Source organism: Python bivittatus, unplaced genomic scaffold (genome assembly GCF_059951505.1).
Source record: "Python bivittatus isolate LINGU-HERP-01145 unplaced genomic scaffold, Pbiv_v1 ctg000080_np1212, whole genome shotgun sequence".
NCBI lineage: Eukaryota > Metazoa > Chordata > Lepidosauria > Squamata > Pythonidae > Python > Python bivittatus.
The window spans coordinates 58,055,593-58,082,654 of NW_028277035.1; the positions used below are offsets into that span (position 1 = coordinate 58,055,593).

General features: G+C 35.3%; 1 protein-coding gene across 1 annotated transcript in view; it reads left to right on the top strand.

Moving 5' to 3' along the window:
• The window catches only part of CACNA1D (calcium voltage-gated channel subunit alpha1 D), a 242,030-nt gene that overhangs the window by 144,503 nt on the left and 70,465 nt on the right, over window positions 1-27,062 (top strand). Inside the window, 14 exon segments of the mRNA XM_088134184.1 lie at window positions 137-344; window positions 3,777-3,897; window positions 12,329-12,443; window positions 13,377-13,446; window positions 14,011-14,080; window positions 15,417-15,561; window positions 16,035-16,164; window positions 17,958-18,017; window positions 20,920-21,026; window positions 22,564-22,651; window positions 23,382-23,489; window positions 23,661-23,713; window positions 24,185-24,331; window positions 25,490-25,691. Coding sequence (XP_087990310.1) covers window positions 137-344; window positions 3,777-3,897; window positions 12,329-12,443; window positions 13,377-13,446; window positions 14,011-14,080; window positions 15,417-15,561; window positions 16,035-16,164; window positions 17,958-18,017; window positions 20,920-21,026; window positions 22,564-22,651; window positions 23,382-23,489; window positions 23,661-23,713; window positions 24,185-24,331; window positions 25,490-25,691 — 1,624 coding nt within the window.

Below are 27,062 nucleotides of genomic sequence, written 5' to 3' on the forward strand. Positions count from 1 at the left end.
GAAACTTGTTCTTCCTTTATTTGGTGCTGAGTTTTACTGACCCTTGTATGACCCGCTGCTCTTTTGTAATATTTCATCATGCACTGTTCTTTTACGGTTTTTTTTTTTCTGTTAACACACACATTTTAATTTGTAGGCACTGGACATCCCTGAGCAACTTGGTAGCATCCTTGTTAAACTCAATGAAGTCCATTGCTTCACTGTTGCTTCTGCTTTTCCTCTTCATCATAATCTTCTCATTGCTTGGAATGCAGCTGTTTGGAGGCAAATTTAATTTTGATGAAACTCAAACAAAACGGAGCACCTTCGATAATTTCCCACAAGCCCTTTTAACTGTATTCCAGGTAACTTTATTCACCCACTATAAAACATTTTTTTAAAAAATCTGTGAACAACAACACTGTCTAAGTAATCCTGTCTCCTAAAATAAAAATAAAAATCACTATCACAACGATTATTCCTTCTGTTTATGTTAAATAGCATTCTGCTCATTAAAAGTCAATCTTTGGTAATTTTTGCATCATTTTGTATCATTTGTTCATATCATGTATTCAATCTCTCTATGCAGCATAGCTTTTATGTTAACATCATTAATATTAAGTTGTCTTTGTTCATCCAAATACAGCTAACAAAAAAGTTATTGCTTGTAAAATTCTTCTGTTATGGTTAATTGCTTTTTGCAACTGTTTATATTCTGCACATTCTAAATCTGTATCTTGGTTAAGTTACCCCTATTTATGATCCAGAGCTTGAGGTCAAAAATTCATTTCTTCATATGCAACAGGTCTGCTTTGTTTCTTTGCTTTGAGTAAAATCTAGGGCTGTCCATTTTTGCCTACAGTGTCCACTCACTTCTTGTTTTCTCCCCTAAATTCATATATATGTCAGTATTCTGATTGAGAACCTGTGTAGTATTATAGATAAGGAATTGGACCTGGAGAGTTTAAGCCCCTGTTTGATCACAAAGTTTACTGGGTGTCTTCAGGCCAATGATTCTCAGTGTAACCTACCTCAAAGGATTGTCACTGCATAGATAAAATTAGTGGAAACTCCTATATTTATTGTGTGAGCTTCCACAGACAAAGCAAGCCATAAAGGGGAGAAAAATAAATACTATGAATTATTGGAGAAAACAAGTAAAAATTATCACACTGAATGTAATCTGAACATTTGAAAACAACATCATGTTAACTTTCCTAAAACTCTTGAAGGACCAGTGTTTTAGAATTCAGGATCCTGAACTCATTTTGTAGGCTACTTCTTAGAAATACCATTCAGAAGTTTTTAATGTGCTCAGTTTAATGAGAACATCCAGAGTTTTATTTAATGGACTCAGTTATAGTGGCGATGAGTGCATTTTTGGGAAACCTGAAAGAACAAGTTAGGGATGGATTGTCATAGAGAAAATCTATCTATGTGGTCGCTAGAAATTGAAAACAATTTGATGGCACATAATCAATTTGATGTGCGATTATTTTTATCCAAGTTTAAAGGCAAATTGCTTGCCAAGAGCAATTGTTTTGGGATGTAATGATAAACTGAGGCTCTCACATTTCAGCTCTTCACAATGAGAGGAGTAGAAACTTCGTCATTGTATTTGGCCAGATATACAATTATTAGTCTTGTTGTTGGAGGAAGATAACTACAAACTTCAGTTTAATTAACCAACTTGCTTGAAGAAACAATAGTTAAAATCAGCCACAGTTTATGGTTCAATTTGACTTTGGCAAGGCATTGCCTAATACAACCCAATGCTGCACAGTGAAAAACTTTAAAGATAATGACCAACATTCTGAATTGGTCCCAGAAGCATATTGATAACCAGTGCACTAACTTCAAAATAGGTATGATTCTATACTGGCAGGATAGCCTCCGTAGCAGTCTTGCTTTGGCATTGTGTGTTAGTTGCAGCTTCTAGGTTGTCTCCAAAAGCAAACCCATATAGAGCACATAACAGTAATCTAATCAGGTGGTAATCAGGGTGTAAATGTTGCCAAGCCTTCCTGTCATGTTTGTGTCATAGTTGGCATACCAGCCAGAACTGCGAAAAGGCCCCCTTTTATATGTCTGCTTTCTTCCTCACAACACACATAGTACTCCCTCCACCATTTTTATCACAGCAACTCTGTGGGGTAGGCTACACTGAGACTGGGACTGGCCCAAAATGATCTAGTAAGCTTCCATGGCAGAGAGTGTAGTTGAATGTGGGTCTTCCTGGTCCTAGTTCAATACCCTTAACCCACCACACTAGGTCTCTTGGCCCAGGTTGGTTTTGAGTGATCTTATACAAGGAAAATGACAAAATCTTTCAAGATTTCAAAGTCTCACCACAAATACAGATATCACATGAAACATCTATTAGCAAATAAACCCAACTTCCAGGCTTGCTGTAAAAATTGTTGAGATAATTACACAGGGAGTTTTAAAGGCTTAAGATTTGTTATGTTGGGTTTCTACTTTAGGTTGGATTTACTTTGGATCAATTTCTGTAACTACCTACTTTGCTATTTCAAAATGTAGATTAGGAATTATATGAGCTGAAGGTCCCCATGTCTGAATGGCACCCAATTTGGAAAAGACTGCACTAAATAAATGTTAAAAATGCCAGGCCAATGTGTCCCATTTGTACATGCAAGTGAATATATGCATCTGTTGGAATTCATCTTGATAGGAAATACAATGTCATAAAAATAGTCCCAAATGTCCACATTTTAAAAAATGTTTTTTTCTACAATATATAGACAAAGCTATGCCAAAAGAGCCTTGGTTCAATAAAATTTAGTAAATTAAACCTCCATTTCTAGGATACCTGAATTATAAATAATAATCATTTCAGAGTTTCAGATATTCCTAAGGCATTGGGCCCAAATTATAAAGTCAAAAAAAATGTTTTAAATTAATAATATATGACCATTCAGAAGTTTTAAGCAATCAAATTCTTTTTATAAGACATAAAAGATGAATTAATAATAAGATGTGCTTTACCAGCAATTTTCAGGTTGGGATTATCCCTTAGTGTCAATTTCTTTATATATGGATATAGATATAAATATAATTTTTATTTAAAAAGTTTTTCCACAGAGTAAAAACAATACAAATTTTAAGTTAAAGATAAGCCGTAGTATCAACTTCTCATGAAAATGATGACTGAAATTAATTTTTCTTTCCAACACATGATATGTTTGCAGTCTTTAATATATGGAAAAAAACAACCAATTTATAAGCAAACATGACCCAAATCCTAGTCAAGATATCAACTGGGTCAAATAATAATTTTGTAATGATTTTATTGTGGTTTTTGAGGTAAATCACTTAAAGTCTACAAAGAAAAAGAAGTCAAAATTTAAGACCGAAGGTGAAAAATTGAAATTCTCATATGAGAGTTGTAATATATAGCAATATATAGCAATCTTAGAGTGCCAATCATTTTAATACCTATTCTTCCTCATGAACTCAGTGGAATGTTTATATATTGCTATCAGTATCAATCTGAGATAAACCATTTGAAATATTTACCTTCATTAACAAAGTCTTCTTTTTGCGGGGGGGAGTATTCTGGGGTATTAAAGGAATTCAAACAAAGGTTTACCTTAGTTTATAGGAGCATAAAATAATGCATTCAAGAATAAAGAGTGTCATCAATCTTATAACTTAATTAAAATGCAATTATTTAGGTTTTTTAATGATTTGTTTTCCTCTGATGTCAAAGGAGCTATTTAAGAAATAATTTTTTTAAATGTCTGTACTAATTCAGTAATAAAGAACTCAATTTTTAGATTCTAACAGGTGAAGATTGGAATGCTGTTATGTATGATGGCATTATGGCATATGGAGGCCCATCCTCATCAGGAATGGTAGTCTGTATATACTTCATCATCCTCTTCATCTGTGGTAACTGTATCCTTTCATTTTAAAACTGCATCCATTCTTCCAAGTCACAGAATGGACATTGAAAGGGCATGAATATATTTATTCCATGTTCTAACTCCAGATAAGTCTCCTCATCCTCCATTCTCAAATTAATACGTAGATGCATTCTTGTCTTCTTATCAGTCATTTATAATTCAAATCCTGGTTAAAGTACTTAACAATTATAGAGCAAGATTTAGAAGATGAAGTATGGAATTAAAGTGGAAAGTTTTTAAAAAACTGTGCTGTGTTCCAGATTGCCCGACAGCTGTTTTTTCTTACAATACTCAGTGACTTCCCTTCTTGTGAGTTGCAGATCCAGGAACAAGAAACACATTGCATCCTATAGCCCCTGAGCATGCCTAATCCTCATTGAGCTTTTCCCACTTTTCACATTTCATAGTTTTTTCTGCAATGTGAAAGAAGGGCGTGAATATTGCTGCGTTGACTACATAGTGGCCATAACTCAGGCCTAACAAAGCATCTTATTAGGGGGGAGAGAGAGAGGGAGGGAGTGTGGGAGGGAGGGATGATAGATGATAGGTAGATAGATGATAGGTAGGTAGGTAGGTAGGTAGGTAGGTAGGTAGGTAGGTAGGTAGATAGACTGACTGACTGACTGACTGACTGACTGACTGACTGACAACTCTGCCTCATGAGCCTGTTGACATACCATTTTGCTTCTAAAAAAAAGGAAAGGAGCTCAGTTTTTCTTAACTGAGAAATGGTTATGGGAAAGTCACTCACTATCAGCCTGAGATCAGCTATGATTTAAATTTTGAGGTTATCAAAAATGAGAGAAAATTACCTGTTTTTCCCTTTTGTTTCCAAAGTATAGGATGCTACTCACACTGTTGCTTTTTACACAGTAATGGTACTCATTTCAATAGCACAGAACTGAGAGGAAATGGAATTCAGTAAAGAGTGGGTGAAGGTGAGAATCAGAAAAGTGATATTTTTCCAGTAAAATTACTCTTCACACTAAGTTTTGCGAATGTATCATTTACTTTTTAAACATCATCAAAATAGGAATATAAGTATGTATCAATATATGAGTATGAATGTGAAAAAGAAAGTTTATTATGCATTTGTTAATATAGAGAAAGTGCTTGAATTGGCTTGAATTATCGAATTTTTGAGCTGGATTTGAAAGTTAGCTGCTGAATGCAATAAAAGTGGAAGAAGATGGAAATGAAGCATGCAATATGAGAGAACAAACAGAATGTTTAGCAAATGTTTCAAGCTTGAGCAGGAGGTAAGACAAAGATACATGATGTCCACTTGATTGCTGGATTTATTTATGGATAAAGTTATAATTAATGCTTGTGGTGATGTTAGAAGTGTATGGGTTTAGTTAGTAAGTTTATTTAAACATTCTACAGATCATAACAAAATACTATATTATTTTAAAATCCAAGATAATATATCTTTCTTAAACATAACCCTTGATGTCATTACATGCATTAACATAAATTTACTTCCTTATCCTAATAATAGTTAAAAACTTTGTCACTGCTAAAGTTACCTTAGGAATTTGATCACAGAGAAGATATTTAACATAAAATTGATTGTAATGTTCAGGAAAGTATGTTAAAATAGGAATAATCAGGTTGTTATGCAAACTAAGATAAAAGCTGCAATAGAAGAACATATGTTCCACTGACTCTATATCATGGTTCTTTCAAAGACACACTCTTTTGGAGGGGCTGATTCCCTTATGTCTTCCTTATAACACCTGGGAGGGGAATGCATTTTGTCTAGCCATGCCAAAAGCCCATCTATATTTAAGTACTGAAAGATTTTTAGTGTAAGGTAAAATGCTTTCTCATATCTTATTCTCAGATATATTGAGAAGCAAGATACTTTAGCTGTTGCTTGCAAATCCTAGTGGGCGATGTCTAAGAGCCGCTGTTCAATTTGAGTGTTTGTTGACGAATAATCTAAACTCAATAACCTTGTCAAATTTGTCATTTCTTGTCTTCTGACAAAGTTATCTAGGTACTGATGTATGCCACCAGATATCTAAAAATATAGAATTTCAACCATAATTTATTAGTGGCTAACCAAGCTAAAATTGAAAGAAGACATAAACTTGTTTCCAGTAATAAGACTGTTTTGGGAACACCACTTGGGACATAAATCAGAGTATGTAGGAATTAAGCTTGTAAGAAATGAGAATTATCTTTAATTCCTTTAACCCAGATTGGTCCCCCATATAAAAATTGAGCCACCGGTTTAGTCTTGTAAACTTGAATTACTGTTGAGGGGTGCTGGTTTCCCTTGGAATGGAAGAATTGTTGAACTAGAGGCAGATATCTTCTTAGCAAAATACGTGTGGGGAGACCGTGAAAGAGAATGGCAGGATACCATCCCCAAATATGTAAATTATTTAGCTTGACTCAACTTGTGTTCATCTATATGCCATGACAGTAATTTATAACTCCTCTCAAAAACCAATACTTTTGATTTAATGTAAATAATTGTCAGAGAGTTAATATCAGAATACTTTGAGAACTTAATTAATAGGCTGCAAAAGTATGGCTGTATCATCGCCATGTAATAAAATGTTCACTTTCCCATCTTGAAATTTAGGAAAATGTCCTTTGGTTTCATTTATGAAGTTTTCCAAGTTGTTTTGAAAAATATTTTTAGTAAGTTTATTTACCTGTAGAGAGTAAACAGGATGACAAGAGAGAGAGAGAGAGAGAGAGAGAGAGAGAGAGAGAGAGAGAGAGAAGATCTTTTACCAAGGCAACAAGTAGATAAACATTGCTTAAGCCCAGACAAGGGGGAAGGTTTATGAAGATGTCTCAGACAGGCACCTCCCTAATTCACATGATATATAAAGGTGGGAGGAAGAGAAGCACATTGCAAGGTTCTGTTACTATAGTCAATCTTAATAAAAGTAGTTTTAGGTCTACATGGCATCTGTTTCTTGGTCTGGTCTACTTTGTAGGGCTGACACTACATCAAAACTGGAGAATATTATCATTATGTAGAGCCTTAATTTTAAAAAGTAGCCTTTTATCTATTGGGAAGTTTTCAAGTTTTAGCTATAAAAGATTTCTTGGGATAGAGTCAAATGCTGCCTTCAGATCCAGGGAATAATTTGTATCACCAAATGAATGGGTGATGGAATTGATAGTTTTCTTATACCATATTCTGAGACTTGGAAATGATCACACAGTGCATTAAAGACTAAGGACCAAAAGATTTTAGAGCTGCTATTTCATGACACATTTAAATTCTTGACCATTCTTTTGTTTTTTGTGAACTAAATGGAATTTATACTTATTTTTCATTTGAACAAAGTAGGCTGGAATTTTATTAAGGCTAGACTGCCTACAGTTTAAAAATGCTTCTCTAGGGGTTTTTGGTTCTGGAGTTTTTTTTTTTGTTTTGTTTTGTTTTTGTCCAGGTGGCATTCCAAATCAAACCAAGGATGCCTATTAGGTAATCATGATATAGTTCCTCTTTGGGTGGCCACAAAATGTATCCTGAAACAGTGAAATTAAATTATGATACGTCCTTAAAACACACTCAAATGATTCTTGGGAGCAGATTATATATTTTAAAGTACTGGCTTTCTCAGAATCTGAGGCAACTGAATGCATCTACCCACTTATCAGACTATTTTCAATAGGGTCTACAACAATCTACTCTAAGACTGGTTGATAGAACTTAAAAACAGCAGTTCATGCGGTAGTAACATACAGAGAATTAAGGGAATATTATTATGCTCTGTCCTTAGTCCAACATGCAAACTGAACAAATTTATATAATATTATTCAAATCAAACAATAATCAACTACACTTGAACCATGAGAGTTAACAAATGTGAATTCCCAGAACTATCCCCAGGAAAGGCGCCATTTAAGGTTATACAATCTAGTCTATACTATCATTGTGCTAGACAGAACCCAGCAAAATTTAAGTGTTGGTCTTTAGAACTTCTTTGGGGAAAAGCTCTTCCTTTTTCAAATCCTAATAAAACAGGATACTTACTTCCCAATGCAATTGTATCTGAGCCTGTTCTAGCTCCCCCCCCCCCCAAATTACTGGGGAAATCTTATGGCACTTCATTAATGAAAAAGAAATATAAGATTTGAGCATAGACCAAATATTTTTAGACAGGGATGGATGGGGAATTCTGAGAGTTAAAGTCGACGCTTCTTAAAGTGGTCAAGGTTGAGGAACACTGCTCTAGACTTATAGAAGCTATAGCCCAAGTCTCATGTAATAAAATTATGTCAATAAACAATTTATCCTTTTTCTTACCCTCCTAGCCTGCCACGTGTTCCATGAGTTCAGTTTCAGGCTGGAGGGATTTTGTAACTCAAAACATCAATCACAAGCAGTTATAGAATTCAACATACCATACTGGTCCTTAAAAACACTACCATTTCTGAAACCAGCAATGGGAAGAACATTAGCAATCATATTCTCTAATGAGTTTAGGTATGGTACAAGGGAGGAGACAAAATTGTGGAATTCCAAATTTGTGTGCGTAAATACCTGTTTGATACCAGAACTTCTTGCGGATGAACATATGACGTAGATTTAGCGGTTCCCTCTGTCTCTGATTATTCTGTTACATGTTTATTGTGGTTGCTATTATCAAAAAAAGTTTCTATAAGGGCAAGGCAAAGTTCTGCTGCAATAATGCTAGATGATTTAAAGCAGGATTACTTCCTGAAGGTATCTTCCCTTTGCAAGATTTAGTTTTTACAATGACCCTTTTGATACACTTGACATCTTACTTTGTACATCCTTATATGTAAGCAAATCATAATTCTTGAAAAATCTGGGGAACCTTATATTATTCTGTATAAAACTGAATTTCGGTTGCAAGATCTTATCCACTAGAGCTTCTGAGGTAAAGGTCACTAGTGCCCTTGCTGAATGTAACTAAAAATTATGTACTCTCTTTTAACAATATCCTTCACACATAATGGGAATGAAATAAAAGGGACAATCAGTTTTACAAAGTACAATTTGTGCTGTAGTTGAGATAAATTGCCTTAAGCTTAGGAAAATTAACAAAAGATACCTTATTAGAAATGAGAAACAAATTCCAATCCCTGTTTGTAAATGTTCTAGATGACAAATGGAAGCCAAAGCCAAAGAATTTAAACTCTTTGGATCCTTGTCATAATTATTGCCAATGTGTTAGTCATAGGATCAGCTTTAGCTGGTTCATAGGAATTAATTTCTTGAGATATAGTCCCAAGTGCTGCTGGTGTAGATAGAATTCATCTAGAAATGTGTCTTTCTTGTGCTGTTTCTTCTTAATGGTTGACGTGTGGCTTTTCCTATGTTTACTCTAGAGAATATTTAAGAGCCTTTGAATTACCTAATTTAGGCTTTAGGTAATCTGAATCTCTTACATTTTTAGGTTTTTTAGTTCATAGTTTTTTTCTTTTCACTTCCAGTAAATTTTTGTAAGAGACGTTGATGTGAAGGCCTGACCGTCTTCTGCTGAATTTGAACAAACTGGATTTGTAGTATGCTGCATTGAGGATTGTAAGGAAGTTGTAAGCCCAGTTACTTAGAAGTTTGACAAATGGTTTGTTTCCAGGCTTTCTGAGATTGTAGCAGTCAATGTAGTTAGCAGCACTTTACACCTTGGCATGTGAGAGATCAGTAATAAACTTGAATCTTGGTTTTCAGATGGTAAGTCTTGTATTGTGGATTTGGAAGGCTGTTCACCAAGTTGAGCTACAGTTTCACTTTCTAAAATCAAGTTCTTTGAGCAATTGTTAATCATATTTACAGTGGAATAAAATTCCACTGAAGTTTGTTTCTCTGCCAGAATTAATTTGGAGATTAAGAAGCTATTTAATTCAGTATGTTCAGCTGTAAAAATATATGTTGGGCCTAATGACCAGTCCAAAACAGAGGATTGTATTACTGGGCTTGCGACCACAGGGAAATAAGTTGTTTGATTGTTTTCCAGTAAATAAGTCAGTTACTGACTTATTTACTGGAAAACAATAAATAACCAGTTAGTTTGAGTAAACTGGTTATTCTCCTTCATTCTTCTGCCAGTGCAATTAAAATCTGTGGTTAGAAGAGATAAGCCATGTTTTTTATATCCTCTTCTAGTGAAAACCATGTTCTACTTTGTATTGTAATTAGTACACTGAGCCATATGTTGGCAAGCAATCAAATAGATAAGCCTCTGCATTAAATTACCTTTGTTTGTTCAAGCAATTAATAATCATACAACTTAAAACAATTTTATCAACCACAATATGAATCAAGATGAAATACTTGTGAAAGAGCTAATGATGCTCAAAGTACATGTCTGTCTCTAACGCTGCCATTTTCTCCCCCGAGGTATATGGTTTAGGAATATAAATGTGCATATATGGAGAGGATGGCTGAGAGCATGAGTAATTTCAAGTAAATATTAGATGTAAATTAGTTCATATGATGTAACAAGATCTGAAAATTAATGTAACAAAGATGCAAGTACTTGTATTTGACATGGAAAATGAAGTGAAAGATTGCAAATTAGACATGAAATGCAAAAAAAGTTAGAATAACTAGATTAATTTGTGTACCTTGATAGAACATTCAGTTAAGATGGGAAAATAAATAGCGAATTTTTCAAAAGCAACCCAGAGTTCTCACTCAAGGCACAAATGAACAGGCTCAAATTATCCTACTTTGGGCATGTTATGTGAAGACCCAGCTCTCTGGAAAGGGCTCTAATGCTGGGAAAAGTGGAAGGAAAGAGAAGAGGACAACCAGTAGCAAGATGGACAGACTCAGTTACAGTGGTGATGAGTGCATCATTGGGAGACTTGAAAGAACAGGTTAGGGATATATTGTCATGAAGAAAATCTATCTATATGGTCACTAGGAGTTGAAAACAACTTGATGGCACATAATCAAAATTTTTCAAAATGTGCAAATGTTGGTAGAAAGGTAGTGGGGAGTATGTGGTTTGTAGTGATGAACAAGTGTTGAAAGAAGTGAAAAAAGCTGTATATGAGCACAATTCCGCTAACTTTGAGAATGGTAAAACAAGAAATTGGGTCAAGAATGAATGGGTGCTGAATGAATATGGATTGAATACAAAAATGAGTGACCAATATGAAAGTATATTAACAGAATTATAGAGAGAATTGATGAGAATTGCAAAACAAATGTATGAAGATAGAGTAAATGGATTGAGAGGAAAGGAAGTGCAAGAAATTCATATTAGGATGCAGTTGATGAGATCCTTCAAAATGGAAGATGAAAAGTTTAAAGAACAAAAGGCACTTTAAGTGGTATTTGGACATGGTGGGAGCAAATGTGGTTTTCAAGGATAGAAAGGAATAGGGAAGTATAGTGATTGATGTTGCTGTAAACTAGACTTTGCTATATTTCCTTTTCTCCCCCTTAACTCTTTTTTCTTTGGTATACTATTTCTTAGTGCTTCACTTGGCATAATGTTGCTTAACCCAAAAGGAAGTACAGGTAGTCCTCACTGAATGACCATTTGTTCAGCGACGATTTGACCTTACAACAGCACTGAATACTGAATGAGAGGATGTTACGATGGGTCCTGTAGTTGCATCTGTTGTAGTGTCCCCACAGTCACATGATTGTGATTTGGGTGCTTGCCAACTGGCTTGCAATTATGATGTTGCCCTGTCCCATGGTCACGTGATCACCATTTGCCAGCTTCCAACAAGCAAAGTAAATGGGGAAGCTGGCAGGAGGTTGCAAATGGTGATCCGATGATGGTGGGACACTGCAACCACGGAGGATTCACCTAATGCCAGCAACTGGGATTGCTGGAACTGCCATCATAAGTTGGCGCAGTCACATGACATTGCATCTTATGACCATGTCACTTAGCAGTGGAGTTTCCGGCTCCAAGTACCATCAGTAAATGAGGACAACTTATAGTGTGATGGGAAGAAAGAAAGATAGGGGAGAGGTAGATATGGGTACTAGGCAGACTTTTTAGTCTTTTTATAAAATATCATCTATTCTGAACCTGAGAAATAAAGGAATTCCCCTCCCCTTGGGAATATATATGGAATTTAAGTTGTTCAGCTGTGTGATTAAAAAACAACACACACACACGTACACACACACAATACTAGTGTACGTGAATTTGATGGGATGTTCCATGCCAGGGAAGAAAAACTAGTGAAACAAATATTTGTGTGTCAGAACAGTAAACTAGGGTGAAAATCAACAACTACTTTTTGAATTTTGTAGAATTTTTATATTCATATTTCTCTCCTATTTTATAAATAAAAATAAAACAGAAAATGTCCTCTTAGTTTAGTTTGTGCAAGGAACTTCCAAGTAAAATTGTAAAATAATTGCCATCATTGGATAGTTACTGTTGAATAACCAGCTAATGTGAGATCTTGCATTGCCTATTTATTATCCTTAAAATGATTTCAATCAGATATCCTGTTAAATGTCTTCTTGGCTATTGCGGTTGATAACCTGGCAGATGCTGAAAGTCTGAACACAGCTCAGAAAGAAGAAGCGGAAGAAAAGGAGAGAAAAAAGAGTGCCAGGTACAGAGAAAATCACACAAGACATACGCATTTTTGTAGCTTTCTTCATTTTCTCTTTTCACTGTTTTGAAAAAGAAATTGGGACGGTATAAGCAGTGTAGAAAACTGGTGCAAACTACACTGCTAGAATGGTATACCTTCAATTTACAAGTAATATATAGGCATAGAAAATGTCCGTGCTCTATTCTTTCTACCAAAGAATTTCTACCAAAATTCATCCATTCATGGGAATCTTTAAGTACAAATAGTTGTAAAGAATGAGGCACAGACTACAAATAATGTTGCTGCAATTATGTGTTCAAAGTTTGCCTCATTGACCACCCATCCATTTATCTATCCATCTGGAACAAGAATAGGATGTTAAGAACAAAACAAGGATACTGGTGAGGAATTTAGAATTAGGGTTGACACAGTCTGTTGTGTAATTTGAATTCAGGGCCATTTGGGTCATTATGTTTTCCCATCAAGAGTATTAAGGAGAAAATGTACTCTTCCATGCATGAAGGTAGTGTTTGCATTTGTGTTTAGGGTCTATATCTTTTAGTGCACCATGTTAATGGTATGATTGCTATCATGTATACATATAGTAAAATAGGTACAGGCATTATTTTATACATTACAGTGTTTAAATTATGGGTATATTTGTGAGTGTTTTACTACATCTATGTGCACTCACCTAGATGTAGGTGAGTGCACAGCTTCATATTTATTATTTATATGAATAATAAATATGAAGCTGTCTTAAATTGTGCAATATTTTTTGGCATAATGCAAAATAAAATGTGTTGCTGTGTAGATAACATTTAATTCTGTCTTTATCTTCAAGTCCCTTCTGCTGTAAATTTTATGTTTCCAGTTTTATTAGAATCATTAGTTGACCACATTAATTGTTTTATCATTTTCCCCACGGTTTTGTTTTCATTATTCTTGTAGAAAAGAGAGTTTGGATGCTAAAAGGGGGGACAAGCCAGAAGGTGAACCAAAGAAGGCCAAGGATACTAAGGTACTTGAGATCTGTTCCCCTTTGTAAGAAAGCTCTTCAACACAGGAATGCACAGACACCCATCTAACCCTAACAACCTAATTCTCTGCATTGACTCGTGCTTACTTGGATCTCCTTGTGAGAGTCCAGTGGGTAGAATGGATGTATATGACAGCTGCCCCTGATTTCCTTCTCTCTATGCATGTTTAGATGAAGACTTGATTCCCATTTGCATCCTGCCTCTGTAGTAATGATTTGCCAGATGTTCGTAGGATATCAACTATCTTTTTAGAACAATAATTAGGTGAAAGGTTCTGGTTTAAGAACAATTATCAATTATTTGAGTTAATGATAGAGGTATTAGATTATCTATTTCACAGAGTATAGACTCTGTGAGACACTCTGGCATAATGTTGACTTCATTAATTTATTTATTCAGCCAGAATTCTTGATTAAAAAATGGTAATGTTGGGCATTTTCAAATAGAAGAAACAGATGAAGAAGTGAGCTGGAATTAGTAAGATGCACCAGTTTACTGCACTACTTTTCTCTCTTTTTGAAATGTTTACTTTTCTGTTACTTGAGGTTACAATTGATGAATATGGAGAAGAAGATGATGAAGACAAAGATCCATATCCACCTTGTGATATCCCAGGTACCATCTCCCTTTTGTACACTGGCAGAAAGACATATTGGGTCAAATGTGCCACAACTCAAAGCAACTCCAATTTCATTAACATGATTTCAAAGAAAATGGTTTGCATCAAATATGTAACTGTAGAATTATAAGATTATGTAGTTTGAATAGTAACTCTAATGTGTATATACATACCCACACACCCACATCCACACATATAAATATTATCCAGAGGCCATGCATTTTCACTCTGTGAGGTACAAACAGTTTCCACTTGAATTGGGGCAATTATTTCATTCCTCCACTACAGTCCCATGGTATCCTCACTTTTAAAAAAGCTTTTTTTACATAATCTTTATATCCAACCCATGGGAACTTCTCCTGAAATAAGATCTTTCTTCCCCTCAGCAAGACCGTTGTTCCTGTTGGTTTCAGAAACAAAAGGAAATGGCTAAAATATATTTTTGGCACTTTTTATAGCCTTAATTAAAAGAGAACAATATAATGTAAGGACCAGAGTTGCAATGGCATCTACAAAGGATTTACAAATGTTCCATGGTGGTTAGGGAGGCATGGAATTACTTATTTACAACCTAACAGTTTACCAATGAAGAGATTGCAGATTGTTGTTCGAGCTGGCAATATATTTAAATCAGTTAACCATTCCTAAACTCAAAAGAGTGCTAATATTAGCATGTTTCAGTGCCCTCCCAACAGCTATTCTCAAGGGCAAATATAAAAAAGTTCCTTATGAGCTAAGATTGTGCCCTTGTGGAAAAGGACCCATTGAACTGATTATCTTGCACCTTCTATAAGTGTCTGTTTCATAGCTCCCTGCTTGGTGAAGTTCCCAGACAATTCTGATTCATTTCAGGTACAGCTACTCCTGTCAGACCAGTATGACTCGATTTCCCTGAACATGGCAAAATTTTGTTATACATTGTTTTGATGGCTTTGATGATCTAGTTAGGATTTTATGTTTGTTTTTCATTTTACTTGAAACAGAAATTGTTTAATTAGTTCTTAACTTGCAGAATTCCGGTCAGTTACCCTAATAAACTAATTAACTAGCTTCAAACTCAGAACAGGAAGGGAGCAGATAGCCTAAAAACACTGCTGTCATCCAGAAACTATAGAGATGTTATAGAGCTAATTCCATATTTTTCAGCATGATAATTTAATGGTACTGTTGAGAAGTCCAGAAATGTCCTTTCATTTAATATTTACAAATATATTTATATTTAATATTTACATATTGTTGTAAACATCTTGCTGGCTATTTTGAACACTCACTTTGCTCAGAATTATAACATGTTTTAATTTACTTTATAATAAATAAAGTTTCACTATAAAGTAGGTGAAGAGGAAGAAGAGGAAGAGGAAGAGCCAGAAGTACCTGCAGGTCCTCGACCACGAAGGATATCTGAACTTAATATGAAGGAGAAGATGACACCAATTCCTGAAGGCAGCTCCTTCTTTATTTTCAGCAATACAAACCCGTAAATAACCTTTTAATGTATATACCTTGAACTGATTTTTTAAAGTAAAATGATAAGAGACATAACAACTAAAGCTTCTGCTGATGTCATCTAGCACAAGACTGAACAAATAACTAATTTTTTTTTAACATGGAATTTCTTTTCAAATCAAACTCCTACCAGGATTATGAAACATTTGTGTTTTATACTTGCCAAATGATGACTGTTTAAAGAGGATGCTTTAAACAGAGAATGCTGCAAGTTGTGCTTTAATATTATCCAACATATAATAGCTTTCCATAGAATATTTATATGTAATGTTCTATTATATTTATAGGTTTGCTGAATTATCAGCATAGTTAATAAAATAATTGCTTTAGCAATTTTCAGATGAGCATTTTTTTAAAAAATAAAAATGCCGTTGTTTATATTTTATGTGTAATTAACCTACCAGTTGTAACAGTAGTATTCCATTTTCTTTTCTTGTTCTTCAGGATTCGAGTGGGTTGTCATAGATTAATCAATCACCATATTTTTACCAACCTCATTCTTGTCTTCATCATGCTCAGCAGTGCTTCCCTTGCAGCTGAAGACCCTATTCGCAATCATTCTTTTCGAAATAATGTAAGAAAAAATAGATTTTGCAAACAGTCTGCATGTTTGACCTTCTTTAAATGTGCCTTTCAAAATGGGCTAGTACGTGAGCATCTCATGAGGTGGCACCATCTAGTTGAATTTAGTTGATCCTGAGAGTTAGCAGGGTCAGCCCTTGTTAGTGTTTAGATGAGGTACTGCTTGACATTTTCAGGAATGTAGGTTTACATTACTTAAATTAATACCCCTTCAATCTGCCACAATATGATGGCACAAATATCATCCAATAGACTCTTGCTATAATTTGTGAATTAGCTTTGCATTATTGGCATTAATTGACCCTGCCACCAGTATAAAATTTCCTGGGAATATTATGAGCTCAGACCACTTTATAGTAGTAGCTTCATCTGTTTCATTGCTTCCTTTTTGGACCAGCAATTTCAAATGGTTCTTTCTCTGTGCATATACATGTGTGGTATCTTGAGTTTTAGCCTGGGAATTAATAAAATTTGGGTGATTGGTATCCCACCAACTCCAATAGAAGAAAATATCTGTTGCTCAGAGTTGAACTAAGGAGTTCTTGGTGCTCTCTGAGCTTGGTTGTTTGCTTGCAGATATTTCATTACCCAACTAGGTAACGTCATCAGTGAATGATTTTACATAGTTGGGAAATGAAACATCTGTAAACAGACAACCAAGCTCAGAGAGCACCAAGAACTCCACATCTCTCCAACTGTTATGCTCTCTGAAAGAAGAAGCTCTTTTCTGGAAACAAATTGGCTGTTCAGGAAAGATGAGTTCCATCTCAATGTTTCAAATCCAAACACCAAAGTGGTGTATATTGTTTCTGCAGTGCAACGCATCTCAAAGCAGAGTCCACCTGCTTCTCATATCCCTAGTATTTTTTTAAACAGATGTGGTTCAAATTACATTTAGATTTACTCACACTGCTCTGTTTCATTTCAATGATTGTTTCAAGTGTCACTACATAAAGGTAGATGCAAGAAATTGACATGGAATAAAGTTCCTTTTTTCTATATTTGTAGAATAGGTATTTCTGGAATATATGATATTGAAAGCAGAGTCAACCTCATTAGTTCTTGGACTATGCACTAGACTGGGAACTCACAAAATATCACAGAAGAATGCAATGGCAAACCACGTCTGCCAAGAAAATAACATGGACATCTCTGTGTATTCAACCAATTTGAATGCAGTTTAAGGGAGGCTTTATTTCCTTAAGTAATAACTTAAGGTGCTTATTTCTCCAGTTTGTTAAAATCATCTAATAATTGTTTGGCAATGTCACTTTTTATAGTTACTCATTTTCACTTTAAGCATACATACAAATGAGAAAAGTTCTCTAGTGCCATGATTTCAGAAACACTTTTTTTAAAAAAGTCACCATAGTGATATTAAATATGCATATCAAGGAGAAGGAAAAAGAATCTTCAGTGTAGTCAACATTGAAATAATTAAAGTAATTCCATCCCTCTGAAATTGTGTAATTTTATTGCAAATAACCATGAAGACATGTAGTTGTACAAGTTTTGATCCTAGTAGATACAACTATGCATCTTCATGATTCTGTGTATGTGAATGTGGCTGATCTTAAAAAAAAAGTTTGATTATGGTTGGCACTTGGATGTGACACCACCAGGAAATGCAGAGGGGTAGAGTAGACTGGGAAGTTGGAAAACATCCCAGAAGAAGACAATGTTAAACACTTCTAGGATGTATATATGTATATGTGACCAGAACTGTAAATTCTAACATTGGCACTTGTAAATAAATGTCTCATTGTGGCATGTTATGCCTTGCAGATACTTGGTTACTTTGACTATGCTTTCACAGCCATCTTTACTGTTGAAATCCTGTTAAAGGTAATTAAGTGTTCATTGACCCTTGTTAACTCAAACACAACTTTAGTAATAATGTTTTGAACTTTGTGTTTAACTTTGTGCTTCCAGATCCTAGGTTATGCAGATTATGTCTTCATTAGTATGTTTACATTTGAGGTCATTTTGAAGGTAAAAGGTTTATAAAGAAGCTTTTTGAAAAGGATTTTTTGTTTCTCGCCTACCAAGAAAAGGTGGTAAAAGTGTTCACCTTTTCACTGAATAATCAAATATGTATATATATATATATATATTTTAAAAATCTAAGGATACTTTTTATTCATGTTTTAATACACTTTTTAAACCTTTGAGTGCATGTAGAAGTTACCTTTTTATCATCACATCAATCTGATAGTTTATTTTGCTATTTTAAGTCTGTCAGAAGAAGGAAAAAATACCTCCCTATGCATGAACTTTCCTCCTCCCTTTTCTGCCCTTTTAAACAGAAAGATCTTAGAAGATCTTAAATTTTCAGAGGAGGCGCATGTTATTTTTCATTACTTTTTTTCTGAAATAGGTATACATAGAGTTAAAATAGTAGATCACTATTTTCTTGCAAAGGCTCTGAAAGACACTCTGCTGCTTTTAAAGGTTACAATCTTGGGTATAAATTTAAGTACACAAGGAGACATATGTGTGCTTGCTTTAATGTACTGCCAATGCATGAATTCAGAACTAGTATGTCAATGTATAGTCTGTGTATTGATTTCAGAAGGTATCCATCAGAATTCTTATATATTGTTCAGTGTGGTGAGCTAGTAGTATTGATCCTCTTGAAATATAATTAATATTGGAACTGAACCAATGAACTATTGGATAAAACCAGGGACATATAAAATATGTTGACACACTTTTACTGCCAACAGGATTGGGAATATCTAGTGCAGCTAGATCAGTTTCAAATTACTTACTGGATATATATTTATATATATTGCTTATTAGAATCAGTACATAAACTTTGCATTTCCAACTGTGTATGAAACATAGACCACAAGTCTGTATTCTACCTTACTGTGTCCATTTTAAGGCAGTGCATTTTAATTCATACTATATTGTAACACTAGGCTGTTTACAAGATATGCTCAGTTTAGGACAGGATATGCTTTTTGTTTTCACTTGCTTTTATTTACAGCCAGTTTTCTGGTGTTCATGCTCTGAATTAGCAAAAGCATCTTTTTACAGTTCATTTAGATGAAAAGCCAAGAGAGTCAATTATTTTTAACATAGTCTGAAAAGTTCGGAATGCAAAATGTTGCACTTTTATTTATATTGGGATGGATTTCTAGAACATGGAACTGTTTGGGGAAATGTAGTTCTTTTCTGACATTCACCTGAATGTGTGAGGGCTTGAAAGTGGGTAGAAGATAAGCCATACTATTGGGATCCTCCCTCTATTCTGTCTGACCTCACTGCATTCAGGTTAGAAATTCCTGTTCTTTTGAGCACACATGCAGTACTTGGTGTGATCTGGGACCCTGCTTCATTAGAGTTTAAGATCATGCAGAGATCATGCAGTGATCTCCTCTATCTCTTGAGCCCAATCCTGTTGGCATGTTTTTCCAGGGCACTGAGATTACTTAGTATAGTAGGAACGTCAAAATAAAGGGATGGTTACTGAGCAAAGAAGAAAATTTGGAGCAGCCTTCTCCGGCCTAGTAATCCCTGCTATGTGTATAGAATTGGACCTTTCATGGTGATGAACCAAAATTGGAATGATACTTAAAATATATCCAGAGAACTTCAAGTTGGTTAACTCTGCTTTAGCATAACAGCGTTCTTCCATATTTTAGTACAGAGGTATACAACCTTTTTGCAGCCAAAGACTATAGTTGGCCTTTGAGGTGCATCTCTGCAAAAAAGTGGATAGGACCAAGAGAAAAAAAATGAATTTGGTTTATTGATTAAAGTTATGATATGACTACCTGCTCACCCAATTGAGAGTATGATTATGATATATTTTCAGTTTTCTCCCTTATTAAACACAAGTTGTGTAACCCTCTTCTAAGAATGCTGTGCTATGTAAAAGCCTAAAACTAGAATGTTTTTCAAAGGCATTATGTAAGCATGAAAGCTACTGATAGTGAACCATGATTGTTTTTGAGATGTTGTCAAAAAAAACCCTGTACAGTGGTACCTCTACTTACGAACGCCCCTACTTACGAAATTTTCGAGATACGATCAGCTCCGGCCCCAAAAATTTACCTCTACTTACAAACTCGCCTCGACTTACGAGCCATTTTTCCGCCCGTTCCACGTGGTCCGCAGCCATTTTCCGCCCGTTCCACGTGGTCCGCGGCCATTTTCCGCCCGTTCCACGTGGTCCGCAGCCATTTTTCCGCCTGTTCCACGTGGTCCGCAGCCATTTTCCGCCCGTTCCACGTGGTCCGCGGCCATTTTCCGCCCGTTCCACGTGGTCCGCAGCCATTTTTCCGCCTGTTCCACGTGGTCCGCGGCCGTTTTCCGCCCCTGACACGTGGTTCACAGCCATTTTTCCACCCTGCCGCGTGGTCAGCGGCCGTTTTTCTGCCCCTGCCGCGTGGTCTGCGGACGCCGGAACGGATTAATGGTAATTACACTGAACCTTATGGGAAAATTTACTTTGACTTGTGACCAACTCGACTTGCGATCAGAGTCACAGAACAGATTAAGTTTGTAAGTAGAGATACCACTGTATTTCTATTGTTATTTAGTGGTGCACTATATCTGAAAATACTGTGACTTACTATTAAATCAAAACTTTTAATCTTAACAGAAGGAGCCCCTTTTTCTCTGCATTCTGATTGTTATAAAAAGCAACTTTCATCCTCCACAGAAATCTTGTAAACAGCCTATAAATGATTCAAACTGGGAAGAAGCAAGGAGTAAACTGTGACTATTATGTTTTCAGCTGACAGTGTTTGGAGCCTTCCTTCATAAGGGGTCCTTCTGCCGGAATTACTTTAACTTGCTGGACTTGTTGGTAGTAGGTGTTTCTCTTGTGTCATTTGGCATTCAGTAAGTATTGCTTTTTTTTCTTTACTGTTTCCATTGGTGACTAGAATATAGAGAGTACTAATTTCCCCGTTGTACAGAAGTGGTCATACCTTGTGGGCTTAGCATCCTACATCAACCTTGATGACCAACAGATTGTATTTCCTTTCTCTGTATTTTGAGAAAAAAATGTGATAGGTATTTTGCAGTACCTAGAGTTCTATTTCAATAACTTACAAATTCTTATAATCTAGATGAGTCCAGTTCAGATTTTCTGACACAAGTTTTAGCCTACTCTTCTAAAATCAAACTTACATCTTGAGTTTCATGCATGTATTCATCACCTCCACTCCCCTAGATCAGATCACCTTCATTAAGTTCTGTTACACCTTTCTCCTTTCTCTTAGTTTCACAAGCAGACAACATATTTTTTTCTTTCATTCATTCATTAATTCATATTCTTTACTACTTTACTAGTTAGTCCTTTGACATTTCAAGTCACAATTTGTCATTTGCTGTGGTCCTAACTACATGGGTCTATAGATAATAGATCCTAATTTCCACCACCCAGCATGGCTTTGGTCAAGCCAGACTTTCCAATAGCGTTTTTAGACTAGACTATCAACATTCCTCCATAGTGGTAAAGATAGAACTGATCAGATTAGGCACATTTTGGCTGGGATGCCACAAGGGCAACCAGTGCCCACGTTTGACACAAGCATGTTCATGGTATTCTAGGCAGTAAGGATGGGATACAATAAACTTCTGTGTATTTTCTATCATCATCCTATGCTAGCTTGTGATATTTAAGCTGTTTAAACCACTATTATGTAGATTTTCCTTTTTTATCACATTCATTCAACTGTACTAGATATTGCCTATATCATTTCACAATATTTTGTCATTTAGGGATTTTATTTATTTTACTATTAGCATTTTAGTTATATTTTATTGTAGAACTCCTTTGAGAGACAAATAAGGAAGATGAATTACAACTGTAAGAGAACAGACAAAAAATATTAATTTTTGTGGTTTTTATTATTACTGTTAAGTCATTTAGAATGTGTAGAGTAAGCAGTATACAAATTATACTGCTTACTCTATGTATGTATTTATTATTTATTTTCTATATAAACTGTCTAAATAAATAAGATAACTGCAAAAATTGAGGAAGTTTTTTAGTTTTGTTTTTTGAGTCTAGAGGGGGAAAAACACATTCTGTAGCTGTCAAAAATCTGCATGGGACAAGTTGTCTGCTGCCATACACCTTATTTTATTCATTTTACTTGCCAGCATTAAACTCATTTAAAAAACTTTTGTTAAGAAACATTATGGAATGGCTTACTGAAGAGTTATCCATCCCAAGAGATCCTTTTGCTTCAGAAAAGATGGAAAACAACACCAAAAAAAATGCATCAGTATTTATTTTTTCTTGGAAACAAACGAAATTTCAGAATTAATGGGCTGTTATGTGCATGAATATTACTTAACTTTATCATAGTAGTTGAGTAGCATTAAGTCATGTCAAGCTAATGTTTTATTTGTTTTACTTTTCATCTAGATCAAGTGCTATATCAGTTGTGAAGATTCTGAGAGTTTTAAGAGTCTTAAGGCCATTAAGGGCTATTAACAGAGCAAAAGGACTTAAGGTCTCTATTTGAATTTTCTTTGCAAACTGTATATTCTGTTTATAAACAAAATTATAGTAATAGTCTAAAATGTCAATTGCCTTGACAGAGATTACCTTAAGAATGCCTTAGAGACTTTGAGCTCAAATAAGTCCAGGATTCTCTCTGTATCATTTTGAGGTTCATCTTTCTCAGTTGGTTTTAATGATGCCTTTTTCCAAATATTTTTTAACCAATATGCTTTGTGCTGTATTCTTGGATTTTCTCTTTTGTCTAGATTTCTTCATAATTCTCATTTCTGAGTTCCAGCAGTGGTTTGTTTTTACACCCATCACCTCATCCTGTTCCTTGATCTCGGCTTATCTAAAACGGACACTAATTTTGAGATTACCCAGGAATGAAAACTTCTCTTTCATCTAGCAATGTTTGAGGTCCCAATCGGGTCCCTTGGGAATAAGCATCACTGAGCTCAAGTTCAATGGAGCTTGTTTTAGACATATTTAATATTGCATGATTAGCTTCTTTATATGCTATTTGTGGCTGCTTAATAGTGAGACTGAATTTATGGAATATAAGATATCTTTTTTCCTATTGTGTGCCAATTCTGAGAATAAAAATAGTAAGGCATAATTTAAAATGTCAAATGAAACCTTTTATCGATACTTTAAAAATGAAGTGCTAGTTTAATAAGCGTAGTGATTACTCACCAGGTGAAAATTGAACTGATCTTCTTTTCTTTCCTTCCCGACAGCATGTTGTTCAATGTGTCTTTGTTGCCATTCGAACTATTGGTAATATCATGATTGTTACAACTCTACTCCAGTTCATGTTTGCATGTATTGGGGTCCAGCTCTTTAAGGTAAGAACAAGAAAAAAAAATCCAGAGCATAGTAAAACCGGATGATAAATAAAATATTGGCCTTGCAAATCATTCTTTATGAGGCTTGTTGAAGTTCTACAGAGTTGCTTGAAAAATTATGAAACAGGAGTGGTGCTCTAGATCCTATTGCTATGTTTTTTTTATGCATAGGGAAAATTCTATCGGTGCACAGATGAAGCAAAGCAAAATCCTGTGGATTGCCGGTAAGAACATTTTCTTATCTGCATTTTTTAGATGGCAATACAATAACAAAGAGATGGGAAGCTTTTGGCTCTCCATATGTTGCTGAAAAGCAACATGGTGTAGTTCCTAAGGTGTCGGACTTTGACAGGGAATATACAGCTTCAAGTACCCAGCAGACCACAGAGCTAACTGAATAGTTTGGGTCAGTCACTTTTTCAGATCAATTTACTTCAGAGACCTGTTAATAAAATCAGGAGAGATGTCTGTGTGTGTTCTTGGAAGAAAGCTGGGCTATAAATGCAATAGAAATAACTATACTATTAATGTTAGACATATTTCAGTGGGCCATAAGATTCCCCATTCCTGCTATTCATTGGGACTTACTAAAACATGCAAAGGATTGTGTTATAGGTGCATTTTAAGAAAGATAGAAAAAAAGTTTAAGATATTTGACAATTACCATGGTAACTGTTTGCTTTTTTCATCTATAGGGGAATATTTATTGTGTATAAAGATGGAGATGTGGAGAGTCCAATGGTGAGAGAGAGAATATGGCAGAACAGCGATTTCAACTTTGATAATGTCCTCACTGCTATGATGGCTCTTTTTACTGTTTCTACTTTTGAGGGCTGGCCTGCGTAAGTGTAACATTTACAAAAGAGTTTATTATTCTATTCTATTCTATTCTATTCTATTCTATTCTATTCTATTCTATTCTATTCTATTCTATTCTATTCTATTCTATTCTATTCTATTCTATTCTATTCTATTCTGACTGGCCTTTTCAGAGTTGATCAATTTCTTTTTGGGAGGACTAAGACTGGGAACATGATTCTTAGAAATACTGTTGCCTTGATCTAATGAGGATGTACCATTTTATAGGCATAATGTGTTACAGAGCTATACAGTTAATGGAGCAGGGGATATGACAAAATTTTAAACAGGCTATAGATTTGATGAAAATGTTTACTAGTCCTTCACATTTCCACTTTATAAATAATACTGATCTTTGTAATTCTCCCTTGCTTTAAAATAATCTACCAGTAAACCTACTCTACATTAAACATTTGCACTCTGTGATGAATTTATTGAAGATTCAAACTATATTCTCATTCTTTTAGGTATTCAGCCATCCCCTTTTACTTTCCCCTTTTTTCTCTGTTTCTTCTAACCTCTTCTATGTGCTCATGGAAGTCTCTTCCTATGTTATGTATTGGAATCTTGTGTAACTTTTTTTTCTAGACTTCTCAGTATAGTTCTGCCATAATTTTAGTATGTTAATTAGTATTAAGCTGGAGTTCCCCAATTAGAAAGTAACAGAGAACATTGACTTAATGCAAATCAGAATTTTTCTGCTGAAACCACGTTTCTTGTAAGATAGAGTGGAGAAGGTGTGCTTCAGCCTTATGTTCATTCCTGGATTCCTCAATAATGGCTTATAAAACCTTGCGTGATTGTCTTGTGGCAGATTACCCTCTCCTCTTAATATTCTTAACATTGCTATATAGCAGCTTTCCTCATCCTGGTATCCTCTAGAATTAATTGGGCTTCCAATTTCCATAGTTGCTTGTGCAGCAAGGCCTCCCCCTTATTTTCCTTCCCCGTGCCTGATAGACAGTCTGAAACAGGCTTTGAAGAGTACAAGGAGAACCATAGTGACAGGCATCTTGCCCTCTTGTTCCGTGACCAGAAAAGGACCTTCTTTACAAAATATACCTTTCAATATTGAAACCAGCATTAGAAATTGCTGTTTTCATGATGTTACAATCCATTGTTCATTTGTCTTCAATATGCAGGCTTCTTTATAAAGCTATAGATTCAAATGGAGAGAATGTAGGACCGATCTACAATTACAGAGTGGAAATCTCTATTTTTTTCATCATCTACATTATTATTATTGCTTTCTTCATGATGAACATATTTGTTGGCTTTGTCATTGTCACATTCCAAGAACAGGGAGAACAAGAATACAAGAACTGTGAACTTGACAAAAATCAGGTAATAAATAACACCTATATAAATATTATAATCTGATATGTAATGATCTTCAGAATCCTAATATTTCATTTGCTTTCCATTACTAAGCAAGTTTTCTACAAACAGGCCTAGCTTAATGGCAAAATGAATGTGCTACACACAGCCATGAGAAACAAGAATGTCTACTACCTTAGTGATAAGGCTTTGCAAAGTTTCACAGAAGTATTTCACTTTAATAAAGTGACCTTTCAAAGCTGCTTTGTGAAGAATCAGTATGTTGCTTTGTTTGGGAGTGTTTGGGAGCCTCTCTTAGCTTCTTCCCACAAAGCTTATGGTATGGAGAAGGTTGAAGTTGCTGGACAGCTCCAGGGCAAGCTGCAGAGAATCCTTCCTGCTCACCCAGCTGAGAGTAGCCTGTGGTGTGGAAAGTTTGATGGACTATCCCAACTTCTCCCGCACTGAGAAGCAGTTGAGGTAGTCCAGCAATAGGAAAGCATACATCCTTAGATGATGAAAGGCCTGTCAGAAGAGGCCAAGGTCATGAAAGGGCTGAAAAACCACCTTCAGACAGCAGTGCAAGGAAGACTGTGAGAGCCTTCTCCCATGACGCTGGATGAAGTACTTCCAGGCCAGGTGGCATAGAAGCTACCCAGTCTGGAGCCATCTTATTCAAGATGGAGAAAACTCAAGTTGCCTCCAAAGAGGGCAACAGATGGGTAAATGAATGTTAGTATAAGCATAAAATAATACATCCTCTGACCATCAATTAGACATTTAATTTTACAAGGAGTAGTTTACAGGTGGCAACAAAGAGCCCATGAGTCTCAAGGGACCTCTAAAAAGAACCAGTATACTCCCTCCAAAAATTACTGAAATCAGATGAGATTTTGCTGAAATTTTACATAGTATGTGGTCTGTCACAAGGTTTCACACTATTTTAGTTTATTTTGGATAGGTTGGGCATTGCACAAGGTCACATCATAGTATTTAGCTGGATACTTTCTCCCCACATATCAGGCATTTCCAAATTTAATCCCATTATTTTGATCCTTCTAGTCCGTGCAGAATTTCTCACCCTCTCCCATACTAAAGGAGGTGATGAGAGAAACAGACAAACACTATTTGGAGGTTATAGGTTTCTGGCTCCTAATACCTTTGCAGTATACATTTATTTTAAGATTTAAAATAAGAATACTAGTTTTATCTCTATGGAATGGAAAAGTTTTGTTTTGTTTATAACCAGGAGCTGGGAGTCCTTCTCTTACAAACAGCCAAAGTAGTTTTTCAGCCCTGGGCTTTACTAGAAGAGGGAGAATAAAAATCTCTGCTACCTATCCTTTCATGAAACCTGAGGATCAGGTGATAAAATAGGGGAAAACCAAAAACTCCAGG